The 24,121-nt window shown below is 44.5% G+C and overlaps 1 pseudogene and 1 gene segment (V, D, J or C); one reads left to right on the top strand and one right to left on the bottom strand.

Annotated features, from left to right (window-relative positions):
• Positions 1–397: 397 nt before the first annotated feature.
• LOC129629760 (immunoglobulin lambda variable 1-40-like) lies at positions 398–977 on the bottom strand. The segment is given in 2 exon segments: positions 398–813; positions 923–977. Coding segments are annotated over 2 exon segments (471 nt in total).
• A 6,133-nt stretch (positions 978–7,110) lies between these two features.
• On the top strand, positions 7,111–8,243 carry LOC129629759 (adenylosuccinate synthetase isozyme 2-like; annotated as a pseudogene).
• The last annotated feature ends 15,878 nt before the right edge of the window (positions 8,244–24,121 follow it).

Genomic DNA, 24,121 nt, shown 5'->3' with positions numbered 1-24,121 from the left:
AGGAAAGGCAGGAGCAACAGCCTGGGCCTCAGCTCAGCCCAGTGATGGCCAAGGAGCCTGAAGGCCAGACTTGAGAGAACCAAGCAGGGACCCCCTGCGTCCACTACTAGCCTCAGAGAGAAGGAGAGCTGCTGGGACCAGGACACATACTGGATGCATTGATGCACCCAGAGTCAGGCAGAACTGTACTGTGTTCCTCTGGTTCTGACCCGACCCATCATGGACTCTGACCCCAGGGCACCTGCCCCTGGCACTGGGGATTTCTGCTCAAGTTGAGAAAATCAGACAATGTTTTGCTACAAAGGAAAGCTGGAGAAGGAGTGAATTAAGAAAGATGTGAACAGATTTTTCTGGACCAAGTTCCGTGGTGTGACTGAGCACAGTCTTAGGCCAAACATCAAATGAAGCGGCTGCCTTGGAGAAGATGTTTCTGCCCCCAGAGCCCCGACTCTGAGAGGACAGCAGGTTTTTGCCGCACTTCCCCCTTGACCTGGAGCACTGTGGGACCATTAAGACTGAGGTCAGCAGGCACGCAGTAATAATCAGCCTCGTCCTCAGCCTGGAGCGAAGTGATGGTCAGGGTGGCTGTGTTGCCAGACTTGGTGCCAGAGAATCGGTCAGGGACCCCCGAGGGTCGTTTGTTACTATTATAGATCAGGGTTTTGGGGGCCAATCCTGGGATCAGTTGGTACCAGCTCACATGATTGCCACGCCCAACATAGCTGCTGCTTCCGGTGCAGGTGATGGAGACCCTCTGGCCCAGGGACCTGGACATGGAGGGCAGCTGAGTCAGCACAGCCTGGGCCCAGGATCCTGGAAGGGGGAGAGACAGAGATGGTGACTTGGGGGTCCAGACACGAGAGCAGGGAGGAGGGCCTGTGAGTCTTCCCAGGGCCCTTCCCCTGTCCCCCCATCCAGTCACCTGTGCAGAGAGCGACCAGGGTGAGGAGCGGAGGGGACCAGGCCATGGTGGACATGTCAGGGCGTCCTGCCGTCTGTGGCCCCACAGCTGAGCAGAGCGTCCCCACACTGCTCCTTCCCCTCTTCATACCCTGAGAGGGGGCGGGGCCTTTCATGCAAATCACCCCCCCAGCTCTCTGACCCTTCCCTGGGCCCCTGGTCAGGTCCCTGTGCCTGAAGGGGGCAGGGTGTGGACTGGGGCGCGGCTCTTGGGGCCCAGGGGTGGGAGGTCCCATCCAGGAGCCCTGAGCAGTGGTTGCCAGGCAGGGTCAGGGCCTGGGCCCAGCTCTCACCCAACTAACCACCTCAGGAATGGCTCCTCGAGCACCTCCTGGTGTCCAGGCCCAGACACGCTTCCTGTGACCTGGTGACCAGAGCCCTCAGGGACAGCTCCTGCCCCTGCTCTGTGCACTGTCCCCTCCTCAGAGCCTGTTCAGGGGTCTCCTCTGTATCCGCTGTGACCTCAGGGCCCCCTGTGTGCTCCCCTCAGGCCCCTCAGGCTGAGTCTGTCCATGGCTCCCTGGGCTGCTCAGGGTCAGGACTGAGAGGGCTTCTGGGGCACAAGTTCCTCTAGCATCAGGATCAGGTCAGGCAGTGCTGGCCCTGGGGAGGCCCGTCCCCTTCCGGGCAGGATAGCGGGTCCCTCCTCTGTGTGTCCCCTCCCTGGTGGCCGGAGCCCTGCTTCCTCTCTGTGTCCCCTCAGCCGTGAGGAGGAGGGGGCTCTTCTCTGTTGAGATGGGAAGGTGTAGGGGGAGAGGCCTGGGGTGGGACCCTTCATTCCTGAACGCCTGGATCTTTACTGTGTGCATAACTTCCCACACTCTGGAACCCATGCCCATGTCCTGTCTGATGAAGTGACCCCCTCCCAGGCGTCTCTCCTGCAGGCACAGGGCACAGGCTGCAGGGAGCAGGCCTGATGGTGCTCCAGGCCATTTTTTATTGAGACTCTGAAGGGCTCTGAGCAGCGTGTGTTCCCAGAGAGCCTGATATGTGGTGGCTGTTAGGACGAATTGTTCCAAGCAGTGGGTTCGAGAAGATACAGTTCAGGGAAAGTTTGGTTGGAGAAGAGGCCCTACTGTAGTTTGCCCCGCACTGAACATGTGTGTTACACTGTAGGTGTGTGACTGTGAGATTCCTAAAAAATATTTATTTATTCATTATCTGGGTGCTGTCTTACTTGTGGCTTGTGGGATCTAGTTCCCCAACCAAGGATGAAACCAGGCTGACTGCACTGGGAACACAGAGTCTTAGCCACTGGACCACCTGGGAATTCCCTGAGACAGTAAATGTATGAAAATATGTTAATGGATTAGTGAAAATTTTAAGGTCATTACTTTAAATACGTGCATGAAATTTAACTGAAGGACAGTCTATGTTTATTTCAATTTTTCATTGATAAGAGTTACATATCTGAAATATCATTCTTTGTAAGGTTTTTTATTAAGACAATATTAAATAAATGACACAAGACAGATTTTTTGAAATTTTTTATTAAGAAGTAAAACTTGATTTTTACACAGATATTTGCATTATTAATAATTAGGAGTCTGAGTGAAGCAGAGCAGGAACCAGCCTCTTTCTGCCACTTATAGCATATCCACTGGGGGATTCTGATTTCTGATTAGGAAGATGTGAAGACCTACAAGACCTTTTAGAACTAACACCCAAAAGAGATATCCTTTTCATTATAGAGGACTGGAGTGCAAAAGTGTGAAGTCAAGAAACACCTGGAGTAACAGGCAAATTTAGCCTTGGAGTACAGAATGAAGCAGGGTAAAGGCTCATAGAGTTTTGCCAAGAGAACACACTGGTCATAGCAAACACCCTCTTCCAACAACACAAGAGAAGACTCCACACATGAATCACCAGATGGTCAATACTGAAATCAAATTGATTATATTCTTTGAGCAAAAGATGGAGAAGCTCTATACACTCAGCAAAAACAAGACTAGGAGCTAACTGTGGTTCAGATCATGAACTCCTTACTGCCAAATTCAGACTTAAATTGAAGAAAGTAGGGAAAACCACTAGACCATTAGGTATGACCTAAATCAAATCCCTTATGATTATAGAGTGGAAGTGAGAATTAGATTTAAGGGACTAGATCTGATAGACAGAGTGCCTGAACTATGGACAGAGGTTCATGATATTATACAGGAGACAGGGATCAAGACCATCCCCAAGAAAAACAAATGCAAAAAAGCAAAATGGCTGCCTGAGGAGGCCTTACAAATAGCTATGAAAAGAAGAGAAACCAAAGCAAAGGAGAAAAGGAAATATATACCCATTTGAATGCAGAGTTCCAAAGAATAGCAAGGAGACATAAGAAAACCTTCCTCAGTGATCAATGCAAAGAAATAGAGGAAAACAATAAAATGGGAAAGACTAGAGATCTCTTCAAGAAAATTAGAGATACCAAGGGAACAGTTCATGCAAATATGGGCTCAATAAAGGACAGAAATGTTATGGACCTAACAGAAGCAGAAGATATTAAGAACAGATGACAAGAATATGCAGAAGAACTATACAAAAAAGATCTTCACGACCCAGATAATCACGATGGTGTGATAACTTACCCAGAGCCAGACATCCTGGAATGTGAAGTCCAGTGGGCCTTAGCATCACTACGAACAAAGCTAGTGAAGGTGATGGAATTCCAGTTGAGCTATTTCGAATCCTAAAAGATGATGCTGTGAAAGTGCTGCACTCGGTATGCCAGCAAATTTGGAAAACTCAGCAGTGGCCACAGGACTGGAAAAGGTCAGTTTTCATTCCAATCCCAAAAAAAGGCAATACCAAAGAATGCTCAAACTACCACACAAGTGCCCTCATCTCACACGCTAGTAAAGTAACGCTCAAAATCCTCCAAGCCAGGCTTCAGCAATACGTGAACTGTGAACTTGCAGATGTTCAAGCTGGTATTAGAACAGGCAGAGGAACCAGAGATCAAATTGCCAACATCCACTGGATCATGGAAAAGGAAGAGAGTTCCAGAAAAACATCTACTTCTGCTTTATTGACTATGTCAAAGCCTTTGACGGTGTGAATCACAATAAACTGTGGAAAATTCTGAAAGAGATGGGAATACCAGATCACCTGACCTGCCTCTTGAGAAACCTATATGCAGGTCAGGAAGCAACAGTTAGAACTGGACATGGAACAACAGACTGGTTCCAAATAGGGAAAGGAGTATGTCAAGGCTGTATATTGTCACCCTGCTTATTTAACTTATATGCAGAGTACATCATGAGAAACACTGGACTGGAGGAAGCACAGGCTGGAATCAAAATTGCCGGGAGAAATATCAATAACCTGAGATATGCAGATGACACCACCCTTATGGCAGAAAGTGAAGAACTAAAGAGCCTCTTGATGAAAGTGAAAGAGGAGAGTGAAAAAGCTGGCTGAAAGCTCAACATTCAGAAAACTAAGATCATGGCATCTGGTCCCATCACTTCTTGGAAAACAGATGGGGAAACAATGACAGACTATTTTTGGGGGTTCCAAAATCACTACAGGTGGTGACTGCAGCCATGAAATTAAAAGACACTTACTCCTTGGAAGGAAAGTTATGACCAACCTAGACAGCATATGAAAAAACAGAGACATTCCTTTGCCAATAAAGGTCCATTTAGTCGAGGCTATAGTCATGTATGAATGTCAATATTGGACTATAAAGAAAGCTGAGCACCGAAGAATTGATGCTTTTGAGCTGTGGTGTTGGAGGAGACTTTCGAAAGTCCCTTGGACTGTAAGGAGATCCAACCAGTCCATCCTAAAGGAGATCAGTCCTGAGTGTTCATTAGAAGGCCCGATGCTGAAGCTGAAACTCCAATCCTCTGGCCACCTGATGCAAAGAACTGCCTCATTTGGAAAAGACCCTATGCTGGGAAAGATTGAAGGTGGAGGAGAAGGGGAGGACAGAGGATGAGATGGCTGGATGGCATCACCGACTCAATGAACACGAGTTTGAGTAAACTCCAGGAATTGGTGATGGAGAGGGAGGCCTGGCGTGCGGCAGTCCATGGGGTTGCAAAGAGTCAGGCACAACTGAGCGACTGAACTGAACTGAACCGAGGAAGATGTGTGTCAAAACATGGCAGTCTGAGCGATCAGAGCCATGGGTAGGTCTCAGATCTGAGATGAGGGGCAGTACATGACAGGTCAGATCTGCTGTTCTCACAAAACTCAAAAGTGATCACAGGAGGTTAACCAGAGTGAGAGCGGAACAGCAATGATGGGCGCGGCAGGGAGGACACAGGGGCACAGTGCCTGTTCAGCCTTGTGCAATGTGAAGCACCTGGTAAATACCAGTGTTTTGGGGACAGTAGCAGTTATAATCAGCCTCATCCTGAGTCTGCAGCCCAGAGATGATCAGGAGCCCTCTGTTGGCCAAGGCAGCCTTGGATCCAGAGAAGTGACTGGGGACCCCGGAGCCCTGGGGCTTATCCGAGTCTGACTTGAACATCAGGAGGGACCGGGGAGGGCCCCCTGGCTTCTGCTGGAAACAGGACATTTGGTAGCACCAACACTGTACCCACTGCTCAGGGTGCAGGTGAGTCTGGCTGATGCTCCTGGAGACGCAGATGGGGAGGCCGGCTGAGTCAGCACAGGCTGGGAGAGGCAACCTGCAGACACAGACACAGGGGATACAGGGCAGGAGCTGCAGGAAAGGTTCCCAGAGTCTGCGCCCCAGGAGCTAATGAGGCTGGGACTGAGCCCTGGTGCCCGGGCCCGTTCCTACCTGTGCAGTGAGAGAGGAACACGAGCAGGAGAGGAGTCCAGGCCACGGTGCTCACAGGACCCTGGTCGCCACAGTGGGGCTGGGCTGCCCCAGGCCTCCTTTTCTCCCCCTGACTCTGAGAGGAGGGGCTGCCATGCAAATAGGGGTCCACCCAGGGCCCGCCTAGCCCATGTCCCAGCCCTGATGCTGGAGCTCAGCTCACAGCCCAGACTCAGGGGGTGGCGGGGAGTTCCCTCTTGGGAGCCCCTGGAGGAAGCACCTACCGAGACCACACAGGTCCCTGCTCACGGGTGTCTGCACTCAGACAGGACACACTGCTGAGTCCCCCCAGGAGCACAGGCCCTGCCCCCAGCCCACATCCTGGAGAGAGTGGTGCTCTCTGAGCAGCTGTGCAGGGACCCCAGGGCAGTCCCACAGCGCCCCCTGCTGGTAACATGTGGGAAAATTTTGCAGAAAAAGGAAAGGAAGTTCAGTTTTCTAAGAAGGTACAACATTTGTTCTAGTAGAGAAAATAAATAAACAGATGAAGATGCTTAGAAGAAACAGAATATTTTGTCATGAACTTACTCCACAAAAAGACATAATGTATCCTTATTTAGCATAAATATCTAACAAACTTCAGGACTTATATGCTTTCCATACATTGGATTTGTATTTTTTTAAGCATTGAAAAAGATGTAAAACTTGTGGTTGTCTGAGAAAGCAGTTAAAGTGTTTTACATACAACCCATAAATAAAGCACACAAGAGGGGAATTTATAGGACTTCCCTTGTTTTCCTGTGTTTAAGGCTCTGCCTGTTGATGAAGGGGACATGGTTGCAGTGTCAGATGCAGGAAGCTCACACATCCTGCAGAGCAACTCACATGAAAGCCGAACTGCTGAAGCTCCATCCCCCGGAGCTGGTGGCCTGCAGCAAGAGAATCCGCCCCAATGAGAACCCAGTGCACTGCAGTGAAGAGCGGCCGCGCCGCCCCGCAACCAGAGCCCAGGAGCAGTGAAGACCCCGCACAGTCATGAATCAATCAAGCAATAAAGTGTAAAACCAACCGGACAACCAAAGCAGTAGAAGGGGACATTGCAGACCACGGTCATTAAACATTGATCCAAGTCCTCTCGATGAAATGAAACATCAGAAAAGTAGAAAAATCCTAATATCAGGTTAAGACATTGACAGTGTTACCAAATGTTGTTTTTTTTTTAATATATGTTATATTTTATATTAAGACTCTCAAACATAAATTTACAGAGCAATCCAGTTCACACACTCCCAGCCACCCCTGACCCCTTCGGGCTCTTCTCATGTCTCTGGAGCCTGGGCGTTTGCCAAGATCAACCTGGGGGCATCCTCCTTGTCCAAGATGACTGAGGCCGCCCCAGGGAGCAGCCTGGGGGGAACCTGGCGACCATGGTGCTTGGCGGGCAGTGGGACCACGAAGGGAAGGGGAAGGTGCTGGATCTGCTGGTGCAGGGCACCAACACTCTGTGCCACCGCCAGGGAGGAAGTAATGCTGCCTGAACAGCTGCAGATTCTGTGGAGGATGATTTTTGTCTTTTACCCAGTGGAATCATTCCCCAGTGGAACAACTCAGGCTCCCAGTGGAGCCTGAATGTTACTGCATTCATTGGAATTGATGTGGTAATTCATCTAGCTGGATTGTGTGAGGAAGCAGAAAAATATGTTCAAAAAGGGGAAGGTCTGGAAGGTTGGACAAAGGCTTCTCATACCTGACAGAGCCTCATACTGTGCTTGATTTCCATCAAACAGCTGATGGTATCCAGGAACAACAGAGAGGGGAACAAGCAGGAAAAAATTTGGGTACCACAAAAAGGGCATTCTCCCTGTTTACTCTTCCCAAAAGGACCAGAGTGGACTTTAGGATATGCCATCTTATTTCCGACTTTGATGGCTTTTCTAAGAGGTTCCAAGTTCTGGGTAACCACTGCAAATCTATATACCCCACTTTGGAAATAGACATTGAGGACAAATTCCAAAAACTCAAGGGTTATATGCAAAGGATGAAACCAACTGCTAGATATATAGAGTTTATTTCCTATATGAGGCTTTACATGGACCATCAAGGAAAATCTGGGTAGAAGGTGCAGTTGCAGCACTGCTAGATACTGATTTTGAAAGTTATCCTTTCATAACCTCTTTGAACTGTACAGTTGGAGGTTTTGTACTGGCTTGGGTATGCCGCCTTAAATGTTGGATAAGTGTCTGGAGTTATGAAAGCTTATACAACTAGAGTTGGTATTGGTCCCTTTCCTACAGAGCAAGACAATGAAATTGGAGAATTACTACAAATAAGGGATAGAGAGTTTGGTGTAACTATAGGAAGGAAAAGAACATGTGTCTGGTTGGACATTGTTTTGATTAAATATGCTCATATGATTAATGGATTTACTGCATTGGTACTTAAAACTTTTGATATTTTGGACAAATTTATTGAAATCAGAGTTGAAGTTGCATACAAGTTAGATGGTGAGGTTATAACTCATTTCCCAGTAAACCAAGAACTCTTAAATAAATGGACTTAAATGTAAGACAAGGACATTTAAGGAACATTTAAGGACTTTTAAGGAACTACCTATTAAGACCCATAATTGTGCGACTTATTGAAGATGAAGTTCAAATTCCAGTTAAATAGATTTGCTTAGATAAATCCAGAGTCTATGATTCAACTCTTTTAAGGATTTCCAGTGATACAAGAAGCATTCCTGGAGCAGTGGGGAAAGGACTTTCTTAAATATTTCATTTATGATCTACAAATTCTGAGAATAAAGACACTGAAATGAGGTTTAGGCCCAACAGTTGCTTCCAGTCTTTCAAGATGGATGACTGGTATGGAGATAACACTTTGGCAATTTGGCAATTTCCATAGCTGGCATGATTGCCAAATTATTTGTTGCTCCTCCTGCTCATGGTGCCATATTTTCTTTTAATTTTAATAATAATATAATCAATGTTGTTTGAAATCTAAAATAGAATTGCTTTCAAAAATGAAGTTTTCCTTCATTATTGTTGTGTGTTCATAGGTTTTATCTCTATTGAAAAGTAAGAATAATTAATGCAGTTTTGCACAAATATTTTTACATTCTGATCATTCAATTCTGTCACTGTAACCTTTGCTGTTCAAAAAATGATGAGAGGAATCCTGTAAATGTTTGTAGTGATATAAATTCTGTTTAAATTTTGAACTGTTCATTTTCCTTTGAGACCGCTGCAAATTTGAGCTTTGGTGGTAGGCATGCGTTATACTCAAGGGTCCTTTAATTTGTACAAAACACAAAACATGTTTCTCTCTGTGAATTATTTAACACATTGAACATTTAATTAAATGTTAAAAGGAAAAGACTGTTCCCTAGAATAACTATTGCAATGTTAAAAAAAAAACAGTCATTAAAAGACCTGTTGTGATAAATAAATAAATATAACACCAATAATAGCAAAAACTACATCATATTGAAACACCTAGACATCTTAGTAACATCCTAGTACACACTGAACACACATACCTAACTCCACACAGGTCACCCTACAGAGCCTCTGCCCACAGCTTTGTCTCCTCCTCTGCACAGACGCTCCCAGGATCCACCCTCTCCTTAGAGACACCTTCTGATTCTCAGCTTCCAGCAGCCTCTCCCCAACACAGACTCGGCTAAGATCACACATGGACCAGGAGGTGGGAACCAAATCTGAACTATTGGGTACAGACCAGGAGTTCTGGGGGATGGGCCTCACGGGGATGAGAGTCCCCATCATGGAGGAAAGTTTCAGAGAGCCCTGAGTGGTTTCCCCACTGGTTGGCCTACCACCCATTCTGAGACAGCATTTTGGCCCGTGCTGGCCATGGGCACCTCCTCTAACCTCTGGGATATCCTAGCCCCCATTCAGAGCGGCCCACTGTACAGCTGAGGGGCATTTCTAGGTCCACCCTGGGCACAGGGATATGCTTACATTGGGACTCTTGTCTCCTTGGAAACTGACCTTATTCCAAAATGTGCATCTCTGTTAGCTGTAGCCCCACAGTCCAGACCTGCCTGCAGTCCAAATCCTACATGTATGTGAAAGGACAGTGAAAGAGAGCAGAACACTCGAGTGGTGACATGGGGTACTCTGTGAGCCATATGCTCAGGGTGAGGACAGGAGCTCAGGATTCAGGGTTACCTGCCATTGGTCTGAATTCCCTTGTGAGCAGCACGGCTGCCATCCCAGCTGAGCACAAACAGTCAGCCATGTCCTCAGGCTGGAGCCCAGGGATGGTCAGCGGTCCTCACGGATCTGGAACCGGAGAACTTCTCTGAGATGATAAAGACTGCTTGTGACTCCTGTGGGTCAGGAGTTTGGGGACCCGGCCAGGGTATGGCTGCAGCCAAGATGCAGAAAATAACAGAAACTAGGACATACTGAGGCAAAATCTAAGAAAAAATAAAAAAGAGTTTCTGAAGTAAAAATGTACAGAAAATAAATTAGTTTATGTGATAAAATCGGAAAGAGGTTCAGATGTAAATTCTCGAAGAAACTACAGGGTTCTGAGGAAAAACTCTGAAAGTAAGAGGATATGAAATAAAATCTGTCAGTAAGAAACAGGGTCTGAGGAAAAATCTAACAGAAACTAGAGGGTACTGAGGTTAAATCTGAAAGAAATTAGGGTGTTCAGAGGTAAAATCTGACAGAAAGTAGGGGGTTAAGAGGAAAAATCTAACCCAAAACTAGGGGCTTCAGAGATAAAATTTGAGAAACTAGGGGGTTCAGGGGTATAATCTGAGAAACTACATAAAATTGACAGAAACTAGGGCATTCCAAGGTAAAATCTGACAGAAACAAGGGGGTTCTGAGGTAAAAACTCATAGAAACTAGGGGATTCTGAGGTAAAATTTGACAGCAACGAAGGGATTCTGAGGTAATATCTGACTGAAACTAGGGATTACTGAGGTGAAATGTGACAGAAACTAAGGGCTTCTGAGGTGAAATCTGACAAAACCTAGGGTGTTCGGAGGTAAAATCTGACAGAAACTAGGGGATTCTGAGGAAAACTGACAGAATCTAGGGGGTTCTGAGGTGAAATCTGAGAAACAAGAAGGTTCTGAGGTAAAATCTGACAGATACTAGAAGATTCTGAATTAAAATCTGACAGAAAATCAGGAGATCTGAGGTAAAACCTTACAGAAACTCAGGGGGGGGTCTGAGGAAAAATTGGACAGAAACTAGGGGATTCTGAGGTAAAAATTTGAGTAACAATAGGGTTCTCAGGTAAAATCTGACAGAAACTAAAGGATTCTAAGTGAATCTAACAGAAACCAGGGAGATCTGAGGTGATCTGACAGAAACTAGGGGATTGGAGGTGAAATCTGACAGAAATTAGGGATTACTGAGATCAAATCTGACAGAAACTAGGGGTTTCTGAGGTAGAACCTGAGAGAAACTAGGGTTTCCTGAGGTAATAATTGACAGAAGCTATGAGCTTCTGAGGTGAAATCTGAAAGAAGCCAGGGGGTTCTAAAGTAAAATCTAACAGAAACTAGGGGGTTCTGTGGTAAAATCTGATAGAAACTAGGCAGTTCTGAGGGGAAATTTGACAGAAACTAGGGGATTCTGAGGTAAAATTTAACAGAAACTATAGTCATCTGAGGTTAAAATCTGGCAGAAGCTAGGGGGTTCTGTGATAAAATCTGACATAAACTAGGCACTTCTGACATAAAATCTGACGTAAACTAGAGGCTTCTGATATAAAATCTGACATAAACTAGGGCTTTCTGACATAAAAATCTGACAAAAACTAGGAGGTTCTGACATAAAATCTGACAGAATGTAGGGGTTCTGAATAAAATCTAACAGAAACTAGGGGATTCTGAGGTGAGATTGACAGAAACTATGGTCTTCTGAGGTAAAAGCAGACAGAAAGTGGGATTCTGTTGTAAAGTCTGACAGAAATTAGGGTGTTTATGGTAAAATCTGACAGAAACTAGGGAGTTCTGAGGTAAAATCTGACAGAATCTAAGAGGTTCTGTGGTAAAATCTGACAGAAAATAGGCAGATCTGAGGTAAAATCTGACAGAAACTACGGGGTTCTAGATGATATATGACAGAAGCTATGGAGTTCTGAGGTAAAATCAGACAGATCTAGGGGCTTCTGAGGTGAAATCTGACAGAAACCAGGGGGTACTGAGGTAAAATGTAACAGAAGCTAGAGGGTTCTGAGGTGAAATCTGACAGAAACTAGGTGGTTCTGACATAAAATCTTACAGAAACTAGGGGCTTCTGAGATAAAATCTGGCAGAAACTATGAGATTCTGAGGTGAAATCTGACAATCTATGGGGCTGTTAGGTAAAGTCTGACAGAAACTAGGGGTTTCTCAGATAAATTGTGACAGAAACTGGCAGGTTGTGAGATAAAATCTGAAAGACTTGGTGGTTCTTAATTAAAGTCTGACCAAATTAAGGAGATGGTCTGATATAAATCTGACAGACAAAAGTGATTCTGAGGTAAAAATTTACAGAAACAAGGAGTTTCTAGGTAAAATCTGACAGAAAGTAGGCAGTTCTGAAGTAAAATCTGACAGAAACGAGGTGGTCTGAGGTAATATCTGACAGAAACTGGGAAGTTCTGATTGAAAAACTAACAGAAAGAAGGAGGTTCTCAGCTAAAATCTTAGAGGACATACAGAGTCTTCCTGTGATCCAAAACGGCACAGGCCTATCAGGAAGCCACACGGCTGAGGACAGAGACTTCGTGCCCCTCCCTTTGTGTGTAAAGTAAATTCATCATAGCAAGTGCTCTATCTGAACTATAAATGATCCCAGTGTTATTGAGTTGAAGCCCACTCTGCTCATCAACTGACGGGCCAATGAATTGGAGGAGATGTTTTGTGGCAAGGAATACGACTTTACTCGGAATGCTCGCTCATTGAGAAGATGACATGTGAATGTCTCAAAATAACCAACTCCTCAAGGTCAGAATGCCAGGTTCTTTTATATAACCAGAGGACGACATGGTGAGGAACTACAGTCAAAAGGCCAAATAGAGAGGGATAGGCTGTGAGGAAGCAAAGTAAATAGGGCCACCAGTCTTTAAAACATCTCATTGAAGGGCCAACCTTTGGAAGGACTTTGTTAATCTCTTCCTTTCACAGGTGAGCAAGGTCAGATTATCTCTCCGTGACCATAATAAAGGCACTGTAGTTTAACGATCAGTCAAAGGGGTAGGGTCTTCCAACTGTCACTTTTCAGTCAATAAATCATATCTGACTCTTTGTCCCCCAGCTACTGCAGCACACCAGGCTTCCCTGTCCATCGCCAGCTCACGGAGCTTGCTCAAACTCACATCCTTCGAGTCGGTGAGGCCAACCAACCATCTCATCCTCTGTCACCCGCTTTTCCTCCTGCCCTCAATCTTTCCCAGCATCAGGGTCTTTTCCAATGAGTTGGCTCTTTGCATCAGGTGGCCAAAGTATTGGAGACTCAGCTTCAGCATCAGTCCTTCCAATGAATATTCAGGATTGATTTTCTTTAGGATTGATTGGTTTGATTTCCCCCAAGGGACTCTCAAGAGTCTTCTCCAACACCACAGTTCAAAAGTATTAATTCTTTGGCCCTCAGCCTTCTTTATGGCCCAAATCTCACATGGGTACATGACTACTGGAAGAAACATAGCTTTGATTATAAGAAACTTTGTCAGCAAAGTGATGTCTCTGCTTTTTAATATGTTGTCTAGGTTGGTTATAGCTTTTCTTCCAAGGAGCAAGCTTCTTTTAATTTCCTGGCTGCAGTCACTGTCCACAGTGATTTTGGAGCTCAAGAAAATAAAATCTGCCACTGTTTTCACTTTTACCCCATCTGATTGCATGAAGTGATGGAACCAGATGCCATGATCTTTGTTTTCTGAATGTTGAGCTTTAAGCCAGCCTCTTCACTGTCCTCTCTCACCCTCATCAAGAGGCTCTTCACTTTCTGCCATGAGGGTGATATCATTTGCATATCTGAGGTTGTTGATATTTCTCCAGCAGTCTTAAATCCAGCTTGTGATTCATCCAGTCCAGCATTTTCCATGATGTACTCTGCATATACATAAAATAAGCAGGGTGAAAATATACAGCCTTGACATACTGCTTTCCCAATTTTGAACCAGTTCATTGTTCAATATCCGGTTCTAACTGTTGCTTCTTGTCCTGCATACAGATTTCTCAGGAGGCAGGTAAGTTGGTCTGCTAGTCCCATCTTTAGGAATTTCTCACAGTTTGTTGTGATTCATACAAAGGTTTTTGCATAGTTAACAAAGCAGAAGTAGATGTTTTTCTGGAATTGTCTTCCTTTTTCTATGATCCAACAAATGTTGACCAAATTTGATCAATGTTTTCTGCACTTTTTCTAAATTCAGCCTGTACATCTGGAGTTCTCAGTTCACATACTGTTCAAGCCCAGTTGGAAGGATTTTGAGCATTTCTTTGTAGCATGTGAAATGAGCGCAATTGTACAGTCGCTCCTCCAAATAAAACACAAATGTCAGTGAAACAAAATATTCCCTTACTTACCCCCTTAAATCCTCTTTAACTAAGTTTTAGAGCCAGTAAAGTGCATAGTTTTCTACAGCCTCAGACCCACTCACAGTCACGCTGACCATGTGCTTTGACTCCTTGTGCAGGTCCTGGCTGTATTGCTCACATTATTACATTTAATCTGTCAACTAAAAAAGATGCACAACTTGAGAGTTGCAAGTTAAGCTTTATTTGGGGCAAAATGAGGACTGCAGCCTGAGAGGCAGCATCTTACATAGCTCTCAGAGACTGCTCCAAAGCAGCAGTGGGAGAATCAATATATAAGTTTGGGATGAAGGAGAAGTTCAATACCATTAAGCACTCATTTCACAAAAGGTTTTTCGTTAGTCATGAGGATCAGATGTCACCATGAAGGGATTTAGTACTTCTCTAGATAGGAGGAGATATCAATGATTGAGATTATAAAATCTGTTCCTAAAAACATCAGTTCAGTTCAGTTCAGTCGCTCAGTTGTGTCTGACTCTTTGTGACCCCATGGACTGCAGCACGCAAGGCCTCCCTGTCCATCATCAACTCCCGGAGTTTACTCAAACTCATGTCCATTGAGTCAGTGATGCCATCCAACCATCTCATCCTCTGTCGTCCCCTTCTCCTTCTGCCCTCAATCTTTCCCAGCATCAGGGTCTTTTCAAAATGAGTCAGCTCTTCACATCAGGTGGCCAAATGATTGGAGTTTCAGCTTCAACATCAGTCCTTCCAATGAATACTCAGGACTGATTTCCTTTAGGATGGACTGGTTGGATCTCCTTGCAGTCCAAGGGACTCTTAAGAGTCTTCTCCAACACCACAGTTCAAAATCATCAATTCTTCAGCGCTCAGCTTTCTTTATAGTCCAACTCTCACATCCATACATGACTACTGGAAAAACCATAGCCTTGACTAGACGGACCTTTGTTGACAAAGTAATGTCTCTGCTTTTTAATATGCTGTCTAGGTTGTTAAAACTTTACTTCCAAGGAGTAAGCCTCTTTTAATTTCATGGCTGCAGTCACCATCTGCAGTGATTTTGGAGCCCCCCAAAATAAAGTCTGACACTGTTTCCACTGTTTCCCTATCTATTTGCCATGAAGTAATAGGACCAGATGCCATGATCTTAGTTTTCTGAATGTTGAGCTTTAAGCCAACTTTTTCACTCTCCTCTTTCACTTTCATCAAGAGGCTTTTTAGTTCCTCTTCACTTTCTGCCATAAGGGTGGTGTCATCTGCATATCTCATGTTATTGATATTTCTCCTGGCAGTCTTGATTCCAGCTTGTGCTTCCTCCAGCCCAGCGTTTCTCATGATGTACTCTGCATATAAGTTAAATATGCAGGGTGACAATATGCAGCCTTGACGTACTCCTTTTCCTATTTGGAACCAGTCTGTTGTTCCATGTCCAGTTCTAACTGTTGCTTACTGACCTGCATAGAGGTTTCTCAAGAGGCAGGTCAGGTGGTCTGGTATTCCCATCTCTTTCAGAATTTTCCAGTTTATTGTGATCCACACAGTCAAAGGCTTTGGCATAGTCAATAAAGCAGAAATAGATGTTTTTCTGGAACTCTCTTGCCTTTTTAATGATCCAGCGGGTGTTGGCAATTTGATCTCTGGTTCCTCTGCCTTTTCTAAAACCAGCTTGGGAAAGATTATATAGAAGAGGATCTGACTCAAATATGAAGCTACAGGACAGCCAGACCAAGGAGCTCGTGGTGGTGATAAGGAGGAATCGCAGGTGGAGAAAAGTCACACATCGGTGAGAACACAGTTTGCCCAAATCCCCTGGAGCAAGCTGAGTGGTTTGTCAGCTGTCTGGCACGCCTGCAGTCTCAGGAACGGACGTCACACAGCACCCCCTGCTGGCCATCGGAGCTGCCCCCTCTGGCCGCTGTAATAACAGGACACAGAGCAGCGTTCTTTTTGTACTGCCATTTTTTCCTAATGTCACTGTCTCAGATAGCGTGAGTAGAGGCCTCAGAAGATCCACAACTGGAACGGTGATGCTTTCACATCTGAAGTTTTATTTTGATAGAAGCATATTATTTTTTAACTGTCAATCTCTGTCAACTGTACCCCTACAGCTCCAACCTTGCCTGCTGTCTCCAGACACTGCACACCTATGTGAAAGGTCAAAGGGCACAACAGAAACACACATGGGAAATTACCCTGTATGCATGTTTTTTTAAAAGATTTATATGGACCATTTTTAAATTTTTCATTGAATTTGTTACAACGTTGCTCCTTTTATGTTTTTTAGGGGGTGGGCACGGGGCATGTGGGGGTCCTAGCCTCCTCACCAGGGATCGAACCCATACTCCCTGAATTGGAAGGCAAAGTCCCAACCACTGGACCACAAGGGGAGGCCCCAGCCTGTATGCATGTTGAGGGGCACAGGGAAGTTGGGCCAAAGAAGCCTCAAGAAATCTGATGCCTAGGTTTGGATCCGTAGGCTGTCCGGCGGTCTCCATGGGAAGACAGGAAGAAAGATCCCTGGAGTGAGCTGCCAGGCCAAGGGCAGGAAGAAGGCGACTGATGATCTTGGTGAATGGCCACTCAAGGTCAGAGAGGTGGACCCTCTGAGCACGTGACTCCAGCATCTCCCATTGGAACAGAAAAGAAAAATCTGGAAATAAGTCTATCTCCTTAGTTTAACCTTGTATTCCTTTTTACCAATTTTTACCCTGTGTGAATGTATATAACTTTAAGTTGCTGCAAATATATTCACAACGATAAGTATACACTTACCAATTGTGTAGGTCCAGTCACTTTTACTCATTATTTTCAATGCTCCTGAATAACACACACTATTGTCAGTAGGAACTCACCTCTTGTCTTTTCATGGGCCAGTTAAACAGTGCTCTGTGAGTTTCCCCAGGTGACTGGTGAGGCTTGGGGAGCTCAGGGTTTGTGTCTCACTTCCCCCCTGGCCTGAAGCACTGTGTGAGCTTGGACTGCTGTTCCAGGCTTAGCAGGATTAATCAGCCTCCTCCTCCTCAGTTTGGAGCCCAGAGATGGTCAGGGAGGCCACCTGCCTGACCTGGAGCCAGAGAATCAGGCTGAGACCCTTATTATGTTATAGTACACTGGACTTCTCTGGTGGTCCAGTGGTTAAGAATCTGCTTGCCAATACAGGGACATTCAACCCCTGATGCAGGAAGACTCCACATGCCGCAAAGCAATTAACCCCATGAACCACAGCTATGAGCCTGCTCACCATAGAAACTGTGCTCCCCAACACAAGAAGCCATTGCAGGAAGAAGCCCGGGCAGCACAGCTAGAGAGCAGCCCTTGCTCTCCACAACTAGAGAAAACCCAGGCGCAGCCACAAAGATCCAGCACAGCCAGAAATAACTAACTAAATAAATTAAATTTTTTATATATGCATAAAAATTATCACTTTCACTTTCATAGCCACTTTCCTAGTGGCTCAGATGGTAAAGAATCCACCTGCAATGTGGAGACCTGGGTTCAGTCCCTGGGTTGGGAAGATACCCTGGAGAAAGGAATGTCTACCCACTCCAGTATTTTTGCCTGGAGAATTCCATGGACAGTACTGTCCACAGGGTCACCACAGACTACATATTATAAATTGTATATCATATATAATATTATATGGTATAATGTAAGTTATATATTGTATTATATATATAATGCTATACAATAATGATGCCCTTGGGGATCCAAAGAAATAAAATTCTGCACCACAGAAGACCACAGAACCAAGCTATTTATTTTAGAACAATAAATCTCAAGAAAAATTGAGTATGGCTCCCAGTCTTCTGCTGAATAATTCATAGATCATCACCTGTGACTCCACAGATGTCCCTCCTCATGGGGACACAGTTGCACAGTCCCCAGTGGGGAGCAAAAGTCTCCTGCCCTCAGGCTTGGGGTTCGTCCAGCTGGGAGCAGCTAAAAGCAGAGTCTCCACGATTAGTTCCACAGCACCCCCTGCTGGTTCAAGTTGAACTCCCTCTACTCACAGAGCTGGTAATCCTGGGACCTCTGTTGCTAAGGATGTTACTGATGCTGAAGCTCCAAAACTTTGGCCACCTAATGCCAAGAGCCAACTCATTTGCAAAGACCCTGATGCTGAGAGTGATTTAAGGCCAAAGGAGAAGAGGACAGCAGAGGATGAGATGGTTGGGTGGCATCACCAACTTAATGGACATAAATCTGAGCAAACTCCAGGAGATAGTGAAGGACAAGGGAGCCTGGCATACTGCAGTCCATGGGGTAGCAAACAGTCAGATACGACTTAGCAACTGAACAGCAGTAATGAGAGTTTGCAGCTCACATCGTTTTCATGACTCCAACAGATCAAGCAATGTCCTGGCCTTAATGTTGCAACAATAAATACATGACTCTTTATATGACTTTACATGACTCTGTTTGGTCTCCCAAAGGAGGAAGAACTGGTTCTAGTTCTAACAAGTTAGCAGAAAGAACATTTTAAGGAGAGGAAATAGAAAGCATAAAGCCTCTGTTGCAGTTAAGGTCAAGGGACATCCAGGAGGTGGCAGAAGTCTGCATTGTGTGCCATTTGCTGATGGTGGTAAGGTGGGGAAAGCCTAGGCAGATAAAGAAAAGAACAAGAGAGGCCTGTATGGGGGGAGGGAGGGGTGCTTTACGTGACAGGTAGCAGACAGAGGCATTGTGACCGCGGCAGTGAGGTGAGGACGCAGGGGGTGGAGGGAACCATTCCCAAGGGCCAACCTAGACCCCTGCATGCAAATGCAGGGTTTTTAATAGTTTTATTTGTTTATTTACTTTTGGCTGTGCTGGTCTTCATCATTGCACAGGCTTTTCTCTAGTTGCAGAGAGAGGGGGCTACTCTCTAGTTGCCGTGCGTGGGCTTCCCATTGCGGTGGCTGCTCTTGCTGTGGAGCACGGCCTCTAGGGTGCCCAGGCTTCAGTAGCTGCAGTGAGTGGGCTCAGTAGTTGCAGCTCCCAGGCTTTAGAGCACAGGCTTCGTAGTCATAGTACACAGGCTCAGTTGCTCCTCAGCACGTGGGATTTTCCCGGACCAAGGATCGTACCCGTGTTTTCTGCACTGGTAGGAGGATTCTTTACCACCAGCCCACCAGGGAAGCCCCAAACAAACACAACTGTCAAGCCAAATCTTCTATTTAGATCTCCCAGAGAAGGCAGGAGAACTCGCTTCTCTTCTAGGGTAATAAAGTAATAAAGTTCCTTTATTAATTTTTCAGACTGGTCAATGTTCAGGAACTGTAGACTCACAGGTCTCTGAGGTATCCTGGTTTCCAGACTCCTCCTCCTCCTTCTCTCTCGCCCTGGGCCTGAGATGAGAGAATGTGAGTGCATGGCTACAGGAACTAGAGAGGCTGAAGCCAAATAGCTTCGAGAAGCAAGGGCTTCAGAAGGCCAGGATGCAGCACCTTGAGCCTCCATCCTGCACACAGGATGAGGTAGGAGCCCAGAAGGCAAAAACTCCAGGCCTATAGGTGGAAGACAATGTGATGCCCAAGAGAAATTCCTTACTCAGAAAGAAAAATGATCCAAAGGAGACCTGCTGCTTGGTGGGTTTATTTATTTGGTGAAGGAAAGTTATAAACATGAGCTTTCCAAATCCTTTCCTGCATGCTGTATGAAGGTTTTAGACTCAGGTTCACAGGTCTCTCTAAAAAGCGACATTTTCTTACCTTACTCTAAGGTCAAAGTTTATTTTTTTTCCTAGTGAGATCCATCTTTTATGCTCAAAGTTTAGTTAACTTGGGACTTCTATGGTGGTCCAGTGGTTAAGGGTCCATCCCACTAGCAGGGGGCATGGGTTTGATCCCTGGTCTGGGAACTAAAATTCCACAGCTTCAAGACAAAAAAAAACAAACAAACTATTTTTAAGTAACTAAATAAATTGATTAATTAAAGTGTGCAGTTTGGTGAGCTTTTTTTTTTTTTTAAAGGTTTAGTTAACTTAGCTGTACTCTTATTTTCCTGTATGGGGGCCCATTTGATTTCCCTCTTGGTTCCTACTGAGGCTTTTATTTCATCTGTGTTACTTCCTGACTTGCGTTTAAATGGTCAGAAATGCTGACAGATGTTGCAAAGGAAAGGACGGATACTTTACCCGGGATAGGGTCTCTGGGAGGGTGTGGGGGGTGATGGTAATGACCTGATGAGATGCCTCAGTCTACAGAACTCCACTATAATCATGAAACGGCCAGCAAAATGGTGGCCTATGATATTGCAAGATTTCATTCCCCAACAGAAACATCAAAACAAACAAAGCAGAATGCTATCTGAGCTCTGGAAAACAGTGAAAAGTTGACAGCAATCAAGCAAATGTTCCATCAAGAAAAAGACATCTTTAAAATGGTACAGGGGTTCATGAGGTGACATCAGCAAGACGATGGACTAGAAGGTCTCCAGCCAGTATTCCCCCTCAGCAACAAAAATTCAGTATGGCTCCATTGGCAAACGTGCTTTTGGGAATCATGTGAATCCCTGATAGCGTCCAGGACCAGGGAGGGGCACTTTTAGAAGGTGAGCCCACGCCGAGGTCATTGACTCACTGACTGGGGTCCCAGGTACAGACCTGAAAACAGATGCAGGAAAAGCATTTGACACCTTTTAATGATTAAAAACTCTCAACAAAACAGGCGCTGAAGGAACTTACCTCAACCCAATGAAGGCCATGTCTGACAAGCCCATAGCTAACATACTCAGTGGTGAAAAGCAGAAAGCTTTCCTTCTAAGATCAGGAATCAGACAAGGGTGCCCACTCTCACTACTCCTAGTCAACATAGTACTGGAAGTACTAGCCAGAGCAATTAGGCGAGAAATCCTAAGAACTCCACACACACACACAAAAGTTATTCAAACTAATAAACAAATTCAGTAAAGTTGTGGGATATAAAATCAACACACAAAAATCAGTTGCATTTTTAAACACCAACAATGAGCTACCTGAAAAATAAATAAATGAAATAATCTCATTTACAATAGCAGAAAAAAGAATAAAATAGTAATAAATTTAACCAAGGAAGTGAAAGATTTGTATACTGAAAACTATAAAACCTTGATGAAAATAACTGAAGAAGATATAAATAAATGGGAAGATATCCCACATTCATGGACTGGAAGAATTAATATTGTCAAAATCTCATACTACCAAAGCAATCTAGAGATTCCATGAAATCCCCATTAAAATACCAGTGATATTTGTTCACAGAAATAGGAAAAAATATCCTGCCACAAAAGTTTTCAAATAGATAAAGAAATCTTGAGAAAGAAGAACAAAACTGGAGGCATGACACTCTGGGATTTCAAACTAAATTACAAATCTATAGTAATCAAAATAGTATAACATTGGGATAAATAGAGATACATTGGCCAATGGAACAGAATCAACAGCCCATAAATAAACTCCAGAAAATGGTCAATTAGTCTTTGACAAGGATGCCAAGAACACAATGAAAAAGGATAGTCTCTTCAATAAGTGGTCCTGGGAAACTGCATACCATATGCCAAAGAATTAAACTGGATCCCTATCTTTCAACACTGAAAATAATTAACTTGAAATGGATTAAAGATTTAAATATAAGACCTGAAACTATAAATTTCTAGAAGAAACTATAGAGGGAAATCTCCTTGACCTTGGTGTTGGTAATAACTTTTCTGGATATGACATCAACAACCCAGGCAAGAAAAGAAAAAAAATAAATGTAAATGGGACTACATTAAACTAAAAGTTTTCTGCACAGCAAAGAGATCAATCGACAAAACGAAAAGGCAACCTACAGAATGGAGAAAATATTTGCAAACCATATATCTGGTAAGGGGTTAATATCTAAAGTATGCAAACACTCATCAACTCAAAAGCCAAACTAGGGACTTCCGGGGGTTCAGTGGTTAAGAATCTGCCTTGCAATGGAGGAGATGCAGGTTTGATCCCTGGTCAGGGCATTAAGATCCCACATGCAGTGCAGCTGCTGTGCCCTTGCACTCTTGAGCCTGTGTGCCACAGCTAGAGAGTCCACGCATCGCACTGAAACATCCAGCATGGCGAAGACCCTGAGTGCTGCAACTAAGATCCAGTGCAGCCAGATAAATATTTTTAAATGCTTAAAAAGAAAAAAAAAATCAAAACCAAATAACCTGATTTTCAAATAGACAAAGGACTTGAATAGAATTTTTTCCAGAGAAGACATACCAATTACCAAAAAAGTATATGAAAAGGTGTTCAACATCACTAATTATTTGGTAAATGCAAATCAGCACCAAAATGAGATATCACCTTATTCTTGTTAGTATGACTATTAAATCAAAAAGACTATCCATTGACAGATGAATGGATAAAGAAGTGGTGGTACATATACACAATGGAATATTACTCAGCCATAAAAAGGAACACATTTGAGTCAGTTCTAAACAGGTGGATGAATCTAGAGCCTATTATACAGAGTGAAGTCAGTCAGAAAGAGAAAGATAAATATCATATTCTAATGCCTATATACGGAATCTAGAAAAATGGTACTGAAGAATTTACTTACAGGGCAGCAATGAGAAACACACATAGAGAATAAACTTGTGGTCATGGAGAGAGAGGAGGAGAGGGTGAGATGTATGGAGAGAGTAACATGGAAACTTACATTACCATATGTAAAATAAATAGCCAATGGGAACTTGCTGTATGGCTCAGGAAACTCAGGGGCTCTGTGTCAACCTAGAGGGGTGGGATGGGGAAGGGATGGGAGGGAGGTTCAGGAGGGAGGGGATATGTGTTTATCTATGGCTGATTCATGTTGAGGTTTGACAGAAAACAACAAAATTCTGTAAAGCAATTATCCTTCAATAAAAAAAATTAATTAATTTTAAAAAATCAAAAAGATTAGAACTTACAAGTTCTGGCAAATATCTGGAGAAAAGGGAACCCCTATGCACCATTCCTGCTGTTGCTTAGTCGCTAGGTCATGTCCAACTCTCTTGCGACCCCATAGACTGTAGCCTGCCAGGTTCCTCTGTCCATGGATTTCCTATGCAAGAATATTGGAGTGGGTTGCCATTTCCTCCTCCAGGGGATCTTCCTAACCCAGGGATCAAACCCATGTTTCCTGCTTTGACAGGCAGATTCTTTACCACTGAGCCACTAGGGAAGCCCTTGTACATCATTGGTGGGGTATAAACTGATACAGTCATTAGGGCAAACAGTATGGAAGTTCCTCAAAAAGTTAAAAATAGGGCCATCGTATGATAAAGCAATCCCACATCTTTATATGAGTCCTGAGAATCATTATGACATGCTTTTAGGTTGATACGCCCATTGTCAAAACCTCTGTCCCAACCCACTCCACACCCCTGCCCCGACCTCTCTGAATGCACTGCTGCTAGAGCCACTTTCCCTTCTCGCACGGGCTGCCTCAGTCCTGACGTGTAACACAAAGCCTAACTCAAATTACCTGTCCCAGAGAAACATAGAGGAAACTAGGAAACGCAAAATAACTTCACTTTCAAGGGACAAAATTTCTTGGTCAGGAATCTTATCTGCTCTGCAAGGATCCCTCACCCCTTGTCCTCCTGATTCTTTTCTAGACCCTTCACCTCTCTCTTACCCTTCTCTTTGTCCCCTTCATCTCTCCCTAATCCTCACCCAAACTATTCAAGTTTTCTTAAAGATGCCATCTTTCCACACAGTGAACACCCCTCTCTCCACCTCCAATTTTCACCCCATTTCTCATCTCTCACCCCTCCTTCCCACACTCCACCCGGTCCAACATGACTGCTGGAGGGCCAGGGTCTCAGAGCTTCAGAGAAAGGTTTAAAGGTCCTCCTGCCCAGGAGATGGCTCTGATAGTGCTCCCCACTTGCCCGAGGCTGATCATTAACCTAGAGCACATATAAGAAAAGGGCTGTCCCTTGGATGGGGA

The sequence above is a fragment of the Bubalus kerabau genome, chromosome 16 (assembly GCF_029407905.1).
Source record: "Bubalus kerabau isolate K-KA32 ecotype Philippines breed swamp buffalo chromosome 16, PCC_UOA_SB_1v2, whole genome shotgun sequence".
Classification (NCBI taxonomy): domain Eukaryota; kingdom Metazoa; phylum Chordata; class Mammalia; order Artiodactyla; family Bovidae; genus Bubalus; species Bubalus kerabau.
Note: the sequence above shows the minus strand (reverse complement) of the source record. Positions and strands in the feature narration are given on the sequence as shown.